Here is a 12,200-nt window from a genome sequence, read left to right as displayed (position 1 = left end):
TGGCTTTAGGTGACTGCGAGGGGAAGATGCAGGTGTGCCATGTGCCATTGCTCGGTCAACATTCATACAGTGAACTACTGGCACAGGAGGTTGGTGGCACTTTAATTGGGGAGGACGGGCTCGTGGTAATGACTGGAGGGGAATTAGTGGAATGTTTTCAAATAGAGCAAATACATGGTTTCCATCTGTTTAATGCCATTCCATTCACTCCGTTCCAGCCATTATTATGAGCCGTCCTCCCCTCAGCAGCCTCCACTGGTTAGTGGATATGTGTGAGAGTGGACTTCATGTTAATATTTACAGCATTATCTTCTCTGAAGGTGTATATTGAACTAGGGCTGGATTCAATTTGTTTCGCTGAAGCGTTACAGATTGCGTGATGGAAATGTAAAGGTCATTTCCCATTGAGCCGACATATGCAGCGTTTACCATGAATGCAGTCTCCGCTAACTCGGGAATATTGCCTTTAAATTTCAATCGCGCCGCAACGCTGAGCTTCAGCGATACGGATTGAATAGAGCCCTAAGACTGACCAAATTATGGAACAATTCTTGCACCATGAATCGGTCACTGAATGAAACCATGAAATTCCGGCAGGTTGTCTGAAACTCTACAACTCGTACTGTACAGCAAAAGCCTTGCATTATAACCCATTTCCTACAACTCGGAACATGGCATCAAACACTTTGATAAATAATATTATACACGTTATCAAAATAAGTTTCAGGGAGCCAGCTTCCCATTATTAAAACAAAAAAGATACCTACTGAATGTTTGTTACCTCACACTGTTAGAAGTTTCTCCATCTATCTCATACTATGTTCTTTTTATCCGTTTGCCTTTTTGTCATGTTTGATAAATAAGATAAGGCTATTACATATGGACATTATATTAACCTGACCCGGAGATCCTGTACAGGTTTTTACATGGCTGGGGTTCGGAGGCGGATGGATGGGGATATGTAGCATCCAGAGACTGATTGGATGTGTAGAAGGACCCTTCCTGCCACCTTCCCAGACGGTTTGATATGTACTGTATATCCTTCGGGCTTCTCCACAGACAGCTTTGGGGGGGTCCTACCATTTGCCAGGAATGGCCGTTCCACACTCATACCATGACACGTAGGTGACGTGAGAGTTCCCTCCTATCTGACCAAAGTTGACCGGCTCTTGTCTCATAGCCCTGTAATACCCTGTATGTAACAGACAAAATGAAGTGAGGGGCTGAACTTTGAGTCGTTTTAGACATTGTGAAAATGTGGTTGTTTCCAGGCATGGATATTAAGCATTTCATTAACAGGTTCTCAATCCAACAATTGAAAGATAGATGTGTCAGTGCTGTAGCTTGTACCTTCTCTTGCTGGCAGCTGGTCAGCCCTGACTTGGTTTCCTGTCCTTCCATCCAGGAACGAGTCTACAAACTGACAGTGGTCCTCACCATGGCCAGTCTGGTCCCCAATGTTGTAAAATTTACCTGTAAAGTTATTAGGGGAAAAAGTTGTCGGAAGGGATGACAATTTAAACTGAGCTACAGTACTGTTCTCTACTATAGACACTGAGTGCCGGAAGCAGAACTGACCATTGAGAGAATCACTCAGATATATCTTGTATCGGAGGGAGTTGCAGAGCTGGATGCCCACAAACTTGCGGTACCAGGTCCTTTTTACATACTGCTTGCCATTGCACTCCGAGTATGAGTCTGTCTTGAAGGGGAACTGGGTCCAGATGGCATCTTTTCCTACAGGAAATAGTTAACAAAATATTAGAACGTGGAATATCAAAGGCATGAAGCATGAAACAAAGATAATAATTAAGAGAATAGAGATGAGTAGAAGCCCAAATGTATATTTGCATTCCCAATCAGAGTTGTCTTTTTAGTGTATCACAGCCTTTTACTACTGATGAAATGAAAGGGAAAATAAAAATGTCTCCATTCATTTAGCTGTGTAAATGTTTGGTCTGGCTGTGAGTTGGGCGTGGAAGAAGTGAGCTCATAGATATTGGATGGAGAGCAGTGTACTGCTGCACTGGGGCACTGTGGCCTGAGTCTCCACAGACTCTCACTGTGCCAGGCCAGACCTTCATTAGATCATCCATTCATTCAGCCTGGTGGAATGTGTCACCTGGGACCGGTGCTCAGGACAGACCACAGACTGAGGGGCTTACCTGAGACATTCTCACTCACACGTGGGTCCGCTGCAGGACGGAGGGATGGAGAGATGAAGAAAAAGAGGCAGAGAGAGAAATGTGAGTTAGTAGGTGCTTTCAAATGTCTTCTTCTCAAAATAGACTGTAGAAATGGTTCCGAAACGATTTTGAAATAAGTTCTCCTAAATAAAAGACCACAAAACCACACGTCTTGTAGCAAAGCCATACAAAATCTACGGAAAGTAATTTAGTCCACTCTGGCACTGAAGAGCCAGTCTGAAATGGTAGTGTGTGACTCCAGGAGACTCCAGGACAAATCATTTGCTTTCAAACTCCTCATCATCTCTCACATAGAGGGTAAGCCTCTGTGAGCCAATGAGGCCCAGCGGTGAGGTCCTCCCAGAAACATAAAAATTACCTGATTCCCTACTTGCCATTCATTTATGATACGCTGTTGTATTAGTGAGTTTGATTGAGTGTGTTGTGAGCTGCAATGCAGGATGAGGGAGAGCTGGCAGCCGACAGCACTCCTGGGGTTGGAGGCAGTTTACATGGAGAGGCAGCAGCCAATGTTATGGAAATGGAGGGGCCATGCTGAAATCATTAGGTTAACAACAGCTAGTTAATTACAGACCCCTACACCGGTAAGTGGTGGACCGCCAGACATGACTGGAGCTGGCTGACGAGGCTGTGCGTTAGTACGTTTGTACGTGCGTATTTTAGTGGATGCTTGTTTGTTTGTTTAATGCCAAATGCCTGACCTTGTCAACAGATGGCCTACGCAAAAGGCCAGATGTGGCTCTTGAACCTTTAACTGACTCCTGAATAGGTAATGGTGTAAGTCAGCGATTCAGCGAAACAACCAATCACCAATCACCAAGTGTCGTTTAATGAGGCGTATTAGTGCTGGCCTAGAAAACAACGTGGCCCATACTGTACCTGATTCAGTGTTGAAGGACACAGGCTCACTGGGTGGCCCCTCTCCAAGCTCGTTCTTGGGTTTCACCTTGAACTCGTAGCTGTGAGGTAAGAGCAGGAAGTGTCACTATCAGAAGGTCTCACAGCGATTATCCTACTGACTCGCTCCAGATTCCAATTTCCGCTCCATTTCCAATTGCAAGCAATCATTTCCACAGAATCACATTTTCCTCTAATCCACAGCGTTTAAAGTGGACACGGTATTTTGATGGAAACGTAGTGTATTCTTGTTCGGCCTTGTTGTTACAGCAAGGAAAGGCTCTAGTATTGCCTCCCTATTTATCTCTTCTCCAGACAGTGCAGTCCAGAGAGCCAGAGTCCCTCCCGCTAATGTCTCCTCCATATGAGATGTTCAGACACAGCGATTGGTCCACCACGTGCCAGTAGCCTCAGCAGGCTCAGCTCACAGGAAGCCCTGGTTTATATTCTATCACTTCTTTAATGTCAAATACTCCCATATTCAGGCTTCATTAAAAACCTAGGGAGCGTGGCGGCCCTCCTCTGCTCTCCACACGTGAAGAACCTTTTCCAACTACGCCAGAGAGAAGTGCAGGTCCTGATCTTAACCAGACATAGCTAGCTAGCTTATCCTTCTGACAAAAGTAGTAATAATAAAATAAAAATGTTGTATTATTTCCATGAACGAAAGCCTTTCAGAAAGTATAAGTTTCACAAACATTTACATTTGAGTTATTTAGCAGACTTACGGTAGCGAGTGCATGCATTTTCATACTTTTTCAAAGCTCTGAAAAAAGCTACCGTCTGAGGACTGAGAGAGAGCATACCGAGAGAATACAATGTGTTGTATCAATCTGAAACACAGGCACAAAGATGTTATATTATATACCTGCTCTCGGGTTTGAGGTTCTCTACTGCAGTGTGAGTCTGGTTGGTGGTCAGGATGGAGACCTGAGTACCATCTGGTCCCTTCGTCGTGGAGATGACCTCATATTCTACACAACAACCAGGAAATCAATGTTGAATTCAAGAATTCACCAAGTATCCCAATATTCAGTCACACTTTCCAATGTACACTATCGTTAAAAAGTTTGTGGTCACATCCTTGTTTTTCAAAGATAATTTTTTGTCCATTAAAATAACATCAAATTGATCAGAAATACAGTGTAGACATTGTTAAATGTTGTAACTGACTATTGTAGCTGGAAATGGCAGATTTTTTAATAGAATATCTACATAAGCATACAGAGGCCCATTGTCAGCAACCGTCACTCCTGTGTTCCAATGGCACGTTGTGTTAGCCTTGTAAAATTATAAACTTAGATTAGCTTATTGATCATAAGAAAACCCTTTTGCAATTATGTTAGCACAGCTGAAAACTGTTGTACTGATTAAAGAAGCAATAAAACTGGCCTTCTTTAGACTAGTTGAGTATCTGGAGCATCAGCATTTCTGGATTCGATTACAGGCTCAAAATGGCCAGAAACAAATAACTTTCTTCTGAAACTCATCGGTCTATTCTTGTTCTGCGAAATGAAGGCTATTCCATGCGAGAAATTGCCAAGAAACGGAAGATCTCGTACAATGCTGTGTACTACTCCCTTCACGGAACAGAGCAAACTGGATCTAACCAGAATAGAAAGAGAGTGGGAGGCCCCGGTGCACAACTGAGTACATTAGATTGTCTAGTTTGAGAAACAGATGAAATGAAGTCCTCAACTGGCAGCTTCATTAAATAGTGCCTTCAAAGCACCAGTCTCAACGTCAAAAGTGAAGAGGCGACTCCAGGATGCTGGCCTTCTCAAACTAGACACTCTAATGTACTTGTCCTCTTGCTCTTGCTTTATTTATCAGGACAACAGTTTTCAGCTGTGATAACATAATTGCAAAAGGGTTTTCTAATGATCAATTAGCCTTTTAAAATGATAAACTTGGATTAGCTAACAGAACATGCCATTGGAACACAGGAGTGATGGTTGGTGATAATGGGCCTCTGTACGCCTATGTAGATATTCCCAAAAAACATCTGCCGTTTCCAGATACAATAGTCATTTATGACATTAACAATGTCTATTGTACACTGTATTTCCAATCAATTTGATGTTATTTTATTAATGGACTTTTTGGGGGGGCTTTTCTTTGAAAAACAATTACATTTCTACATTTCCCCAAACTTTTGAACGGTGGTGTATGTTGCTATGCATTTGCATTGTAGTTGGAGTACATAGACAGGTACAGTGTCCCACTCTCCCCACCTGTGGTGTCGTTGTCTGTCTTTTCCCAGTCTAGAATGATGAAGGAGGGGCATCCCTCCACCGTTACCACGGTGAGGTTGTAGGGCGGAGACTTGGGCGGGGCTGTCACGTTTGTCTCCCCGCCCTCCTCCTCTGGGAAGTAGCTGAGAGAGGTGGTGATGGAACAAGGCTCGTCTGGTTTCTTGTCCGTCTTGTAGACTACATGGGGTGCTTAGGGAAGAGAGATCACATTTAAAGGATCCCTGCACTGCTGGTTCAAAACGACCATTTAGTCATTTTCTGTCCGGGACAATAGAAGTACATGATAGTTACAAGAAGGGTTTTTTACTTACCAACGAAACGTTTCTTTCCCAATGCGTCCACGTCAGAGGCTGGTAGGGAGCTGAATAATGAGGAGTTCTCCCAGGTTTCAAACCAGATGTCTGTGAGAGGATGAGAAAGGACAAGGATATGCTTTAGAGCTCCACAAAACACATTTAAGGATTGTCCTCACATGGGGCACCAATAATGTAGGTCTACTTAGGACATAATTTATCTCTGAATTGTGATCGGTTATACCGTTGACTGATGGTGCAGTCGTTGTTGTGTGTCTGCGGTCTTGCTTGGCAGGTTTAGTCGTCACTGATGGAAACTTCTTCAAAATGGAGGCCTTGTCTGTTTGCTTCAAGACATTCAGCTTGTCTGTAGAGAACAGAGTTTGGCAAAGCACATTGTTTGCAAAAAAAAAGGTTTGTTGTTTTTCTTGGCCTTCTCAATATTTCTATATTTGCTTAGAGGAAAAGTGCCTTTCGAGGTTGTAAACATAAGCTCAGCCAAATGACAAACTTCATGATGACAAAATACTATTTCACTAACAGCTGGTTTATAATGGAGTTTTGGAACTGGTGTGTACACCCCCCATTTCAGGCAGTGGATGATGTATAGAAAACTGCTCAATGTTCAATTATGTGTTATTATTACAACCAACTAAACCTTACTCATATCACCAGGTTTGCCAACCAGGTTGGTCTTTTTGTTGACAGGAATGGAGGGACGAGATCCTGAAAAATAGAAATCAAAGGAAACAACAGTCAATCACATAAACACTAAACATTACAATTTCTGCGAGAACCATTCCTTTGTCTCTCTGATGGCATTATTTGCCTTGAAGAGGTCATCTTAAATGAAAAACAGTGGAACACTCTTTCACCGCCACTTGTAGAATAACCCAAATTCCTTGACCATTGTTGACACAATCGGCAATATCTAGAGAAAACAGCAGGATTTCATCACGTATCTGACATGCACCATCTGTCATACACTGTTAGAGAAAAGCTTTCCAAAAAGGGTTCTTCTGCTGTCCCCATAGGAGAACCCTTTTTGCTTCCAGGTAGAACTCTTTGTGTAAAGGCTTGTACATGGAACCTAATAGGGTTACACCTGGAACCAAAAAGGGTTCTCGTATGGAGGACAGCAGAAGAACCCTTTTAGGTTCTAGATAGCACATCATACTGATGACCATAAGCTGTGGAAAATTATTGGAAGGAACTCTATATGGACTGTATAAATAAACGGATGGTAAAACCCCATACCCTACGCCCAATGAACCTTAAAACATGAACAATCCTTTGTAATTCCTTGAGGTTTTACACATGTTCTGAAAGTTACCCAGAACGAAATGCTTAACCTGTTGCCAATTAGCGCTCTGTTGCATTGAGGCCAAATTCTTCACAATCAAGGAATTGTTCCTAATCCATAAGAAAATATGCTAAATGCAAAGCCCCAGTACATAAAAGCTGGTGTAGCTCTGAATCATTTTAGCTGGTAATATAAAACAATATGGGTCCATTACTTTCCATCAATTACATGTAAAATATCCATGTTTGAAATACTGCCAGTTTGCAGTTAGCACTGCTTTATCCAACTCTACAGTTTCTAGAAAACATGGTTCTACTTAAAAAGAAAAGCTTTCCCGAACTTTTTTCATGCTGTCATTCAGGATAGCATATGTTATACATTTATAAAACTGTGAGTCTACTGAAATTGGAGTAAAAATAGATATTTCTCTGCAATGACAGTGTTCTATGTAATCTTTAAACATTGCATTTTTCTAGCCACATGGAACCAGCATAGATCAAGATTACAAATGTTTCACAGGGTACAGAACATGCAGTGAAGCTTGCTCATAGGGGACTGCATGATCAAGTGACAAGCCACCAAACACAATCATTATTGACTGCTGACTTTTTCTGCCTTTGCACTGTGACCAGTCTACTCATGCAAAAATATTAGTCCACTAAGTCTTGTTCATACAAACACAAATCTGTAACCAAATGCAAACATTGAATTCCTGTAGCTGATGAAAAGCTGATGCCATGCTCTCCTGATTGCATGATGGGTACTCTAAACACTGGCACCTCCACAGTGATGCACTAGCCTGTGAAGATTATTGTTCTTCTTAAGTCAATACTTGCAATCAGGCCAGAAGCATGTGGAACCTACCCAGGAAAATAGATGAAAATAACATTTGAGCCGCCCTCCAAACAAAACGTCAAGTTCATTACACGGCGGCAGGGCTATTATAGAACACTTTATTTCTTAACATGTGGTAAGAGAAAGTGCAAAGCTTGGTGAGAAACACGCCAAAATAAGGTTCTTAAAAATAAGCTAATGACCCTCAGACGTCATACTTTCCAAAAAAGGAAAGTATTTTCCAAAGGCCCGGCTGAACTGAAGCCTTTGGTCGAATTCTTAGTGATGGTCGTCCAGTGTTTTGATCAAAACAAGACATATTTTTACATCCAACATGGCCGACTCATGCAGTCTGGGCCGAAATGATGGCGATGGAAGCTAGCGTGTGTCAGCGTGGGCAGGGCTAGCTTTGCGCTGGGTGCAGATAAGACTGGATTCATGCCATTTTACCATAGAATTGGTCCTCAATGGAAGAGAAACCTGAACGGCCCAAAACATCAGGGTTTATGTCCTCCAACAGCGAGTTGTTTGTGTTTGCTGCAGGAAAAGTACTAAGATTAAAACCTATTCCCAAACCTATTGTGGCTTTGAGGGAAATGTGGCGGGTCCAGACACTTGAAGACATCGATGATATCTGAACATATCAATTAAGATCTTTCGAAGAATCATCCTTGAGTAATCCACTGTCTTGCATTATCAGTAAAGACACAACCAATTGACCATAACATAAAACAGAGCACAAACATACAGTGAATGATGATGATAGACAACCCAACCACATCTCATGCTCAATGAGGACAGTACAGGACTGACATGCATACAATCATGCGCAGGGTGAAACCCAACCATAAGCAGCTCAACATTGATTTGACTTCCAGTTTGCCAGTTTGTGACAGAGAAACAGCATTGGTTATGTAGCTCGGCATACAAAGAGCCTGATCTTTGAAGACCTCTGAAACTGCTTCAGTTTCTGCCTGGAAAACATGAACTGAGTTTCCCCACCACCACAAATGGGTACTAACACAGGCTTACCTCCCTAAAAAGAGCAGTGATTACTTAATACCCCTTTGATTACTCGTTGTCATAAGCTTTTGAAGCCTGCAACAGCATTGAATCTGCAGAAGCTTGCATTAAAACCAAGAACACCAAGACCCTTGGACAGATGGCAACGTATGGACAGACAGACTGATGGGCTGATGAATGGATGGATGGTTAGACAGACACATTATTGACAAGCAAAATGAATGGGTGAAGGACACCGATATTGGTTGATGATGCTGCCACAACGCCAACAAACTGTATGGGTTAATGGATGAGAGACACAGGGGAGAAATATCAGCTCTTTTTACCCATTCTCAGTCTGTTCCAAACGACTGGTTTGGGGAGGCCGGTTCCTTTGTGATGCTTACCATTGGCTGTGGAGAAGAAGAGTGACTGTTATGGAAAAAGCAGCTAGTATTGTTAGCTCAGACTTAATTCTTCAGGAAAAAACAGATTAAAGATGAATCTCCCAACAGGCCTTGTGAGGAGGAAAATAAATAGGAAAAGGAGGTGATGGACCAGCGGAGAGTCCTGTCAGAGCTTCAGCCTCAAGTGAACAACGTGTTTCCCCAAAGACAGTGGAAAGCTCTGTCTTAACATGGCTGACCCGTGCTGCAACCAGAATCTACGACATGCTGACCGTATCTGACAGATCTTTCTAAAAGTAGCAGTGACTTCTTCAGATGGTGCGAGAGTCGAGAGATGGATAGATTGGACAGCCATGACAGATCTTGACCGCGAAGATGACAAGCTACGTTGAAGCATGACCGATCACGCTCTCTACATGTTGTGCAGGGTGAAATTAGGCACTTGATGCGGAACCAACTTTGCAATCTTTGCCTGACCTCAATCTCTGCCCAGATATGACAACATTTCTGGTTGGTTTGGAGGAAGTCCTGCACACTTGTTACACAGGGTTTGTGGGGCTAGAGAAGATTTCAAGAAAACCACAAGGAGATGACAGAGTAGGAGGAAGAGGAGGAGGAGATGAGGAAGAGGAGGAGGAAGTGGAGGAGAAGAAAAGGGGACAGAGAGATTCCATTACCCCCTGGTGTCCTGGAGGTCTGTGATGAGTTATTAGCCCTACGAAGAAGGGATGAGGAAGAGGAAGGGGAATCTTGTCTTGAGCCATCAGTGAAGGGAAAGAGAGGGTTGGTGGCAGCAGGAGACTTCATGGTCCTGCCTATCAGTGTGATGGCCGGGCCATGGGGTTTCAAATTTCTCTGGCTGCCTTGACCTAGAAAACCACAAAAACAATTGTAGAACCTGTTACAATGTGTAGTTTCAATGTCTGTTAAAGACACATTTGTTGTGCCATTCAGGTGTTAGGGAACTACAGAGCCACGGCCCTTAGGAGTGGAACAGTGGGGTTCGTGAGGATGATTCAATCAATGATCTCTCAAATAAATCTGCAGCATTCAATAGTGTAGTTTGATTGAAGGCATCTACTGTAGTTTCCTAACATGAGCTTTTAACTCATGTTAGTCTTGTTGTTATAAGTGTTGCATGTTTTTTTGTGTGTACTTTTAATTAATTTTGTGACGTAAACAATATTTACTGTAGGATCTTTCAAGCATTTTTCATCCTAAAGCTTCCACAATCTTGAGGAATAGAGTCATAGATGCTGCTGGGGCTAAGCAGTGCAGCGTAACCATGACTGTCAGATTGTGTATGCCATGCAGATATGGATAATGCAGTAATGTGGTTGATAATGTGGTGGATGGTGCAATAACGGGCATTCAGTCCAACTCCTGATCATGACCTGTGGACCAATGAGTGTGCATTAAAGCTGGACAACAATACTGAAGCTGTGGACCAATGAGTGTGCATTAAAGCTGGACAACAATACTGAAGCTGTGGACCAATGAGTGTGCATTAAAGCTGGACAACAACACTGAAGCTGTGGACCAATGAATGTGCATTAAAACTGGACAAAAACACTGAAGTTGTAAACCAATGAGTGTGCATTAAAGCTGGACAACAACACTGAAGCTGTGAACCAATGAGTGTGCATTAAAACTGGAAAACAACACTGAAGCTGTGGACCAATGAGTGTGCATTAAAGCTGGACAACAACACTGAAGCTGTGAACCAATGAGTGTACATTAAAGCTGGAAAACAACACTGAAGCTGTGGACCAATGAGTGTGCATTAAAGCTGGACAAAAACACTGAAGCTGTGAACCAATGAGTGTGCATTAAAACTGGAAAACAACACTGAAGCTGTGGACCAATGAGTGTGCATTAAAGCTGCACAACAACACTGAATAGGCTAGTATTGTTAGCTGAGACTTCATTCTTCAGGAAAGAAACAGATTTGAGATGAATCTCCCAACTGGCCTTGTGAGGAGGAAAATAAATAGAAGAAAAAAAGACAGGACAAAAACAGATGTGATTTTGTGTGGAAAGGTAGCGTGTTATACAGTATGTGATGGACCAGCGGAGAGTCCTGTCAGAGCTTCAGCCTCAGTGAACAACGTGTTTCCCCAAAGACAGGGGAAAGCTCTGTCTTAACATGGCTGACCCGTGCTGCAACCAGAATCTACGACATGCTGACCGATCTTTCTAAAAGTAGCAGTGACTTCTTCAGATGGTGCGAGAGTCGAGAGATGGATAGATTGGACAGCCATGACAGATCTTGCCCGCGGAGATGAAAAGCTATGTCGAAAACATGACCGATCACGCTCTCCACATGTTGTGCAGGGTGAAATTAGGCACTTGATGCCAAACCAACTCTGCAGTCTTGGCCTAATCTCAATCTCAGATATGATATGACAACATTTCTGGTTGGTTTGGAGGAAGTACTGCACGCACGCTGGTTACACAGGGTTTGTGGGGGTAGGGGAGATTTCAAGAAAACCAAAAGGAGATTACATAGTAGGAGGAAGAATAGGAGGATCAGGAAGAAGAAGAGGAGGAGGAGGAAGAAGAAGAGGAGGAGGAGAGGACGGAAGGAAAAGGGGAGGGAGAGAGATTCCATTACCCCTTGGTGTTCCGGAGGTCTGTGATGAGTTATTAGACCTGTGAAGAAGGGATGAGGAGGAGGATGAGGAAGAAGAGGAGGAGGAGGATGGGGTATCTTGTCTTGAGCCATCAGTGAAGGGAAAGAGAGGGTTTGTGGCAGCAGGAGACTTCATGGTCCTGGCTATCAGTGTGATGGCCGGGCCATGGGGTTTCAAATTTCTCTGGTTGCCTTGACCTAGAAAACCACAAAAACAATTGTAGAACCTGTTACAATGTGTAGTCTCAATGTTAAAGACAATGCTGTTGTGCCATTCAGGTGTGCTGGGAGCCACGGCCCTTAAGAGTGGAACAGTGGGGTTAGTGAGGATGATTCAATCAATGATCTCTCAAATAAATCTGCAGCATTC

General features: G+C 43.0%; 1 protein-coding gene across 19 annotated transcripts in view; it reads right to left on the bottom strand.

Moving 5' to 3' along the window:
* Window positions 1–211: 211 nt before the first annotated feature.
* Window positions 212–12,200, bottom strand: part of LOC110495495 (target of Nesh-SH3) — a 29,839-nt gene continuing 17,850 nt past the window's right edge. For 5 of the 19 annotated variants that reach the window (XM_036951885.1, XM_021570775.2, XM_021570774.2 and 2 more), the window contains 14 exons: window positions 11,813–12,028; window positions 9,876–10,067; window positions 9,139–9,204; window positions 8,240–8,326; window positions 6,316–6,378; window positions 5,897–6,019; window positions 5,671–5,760; window positions 5,339–5,548; window positions 3,973–4,078; window positions 3,087–3,166; window positions 2,166–2,195; window positions 1,579–1,737; window positions 1,351–1,473; window positions 212–1,192 (listed from right to left, as the gene is read on the bottom strand). In XM_036951885.1, coding sequence (XP_036807780.1) covers window positions 1,077–1,192; window positions 1,351–1,473; window positions 1,579–1,737; window positions 2,166–2,195; window positions 3,087–3,166; window positions 3,973–4,078; window positions 5,339–5,548; window positions 5,671–5,760; window positions 5,897–6,019; window positions 6,316–6,378; window positions 8,240–8,326; window positions 9,139–9,204; window positions 9,876–10,067; window positions 11,813–12,028 — 1,661 coding nt within the window. In that variant the 3' untranslated portion in view covers window positions 212–1,076. The remainder of the gene's footprint in view (window positions 1,193–1,350; window positions 1,474–1,578; window positions 1,738–2,165; window positions 2,196–3,086; window positions 3,167–3,972; window positions 4,079–5,338; window positions 5,549–5,670; window positions 5,761–5,896; window positions 6,020–6,315; window positions 6,379–8,239; window positions 8,327–9,138; window positions 9,205–9,875; window positions 10,068–11,812; window positions 12,029–12,200) is intronic. The other 14 variants (XM_021570780.2, XM_021570784.2, XM_021570787.2 and 11 more) reach the window with 8 other exon arrangements.

The sequence above is a fragment of the Oncorhynchus mykiss genome, chromosome 18 (assembly GCF_013265735.2).
Source record: "Oncorhynchus mykiss isolate Arlee chromosome 18, USDA_OmykA_1.1, whole genome shotgun sequence".
In the NCBI taxonomy this organism is placed as follows: Eukaryota; Metazoa; Chordata; class Actinopteri; order Salmoniformes; family Salmonidae; genus Oncorhynchus; species Oncorhynchus mykiss.
Note: the sequence above shows the minus strand (reverse complement) of the source record. Positions and strands in the feature narration are given on the sequence as shown.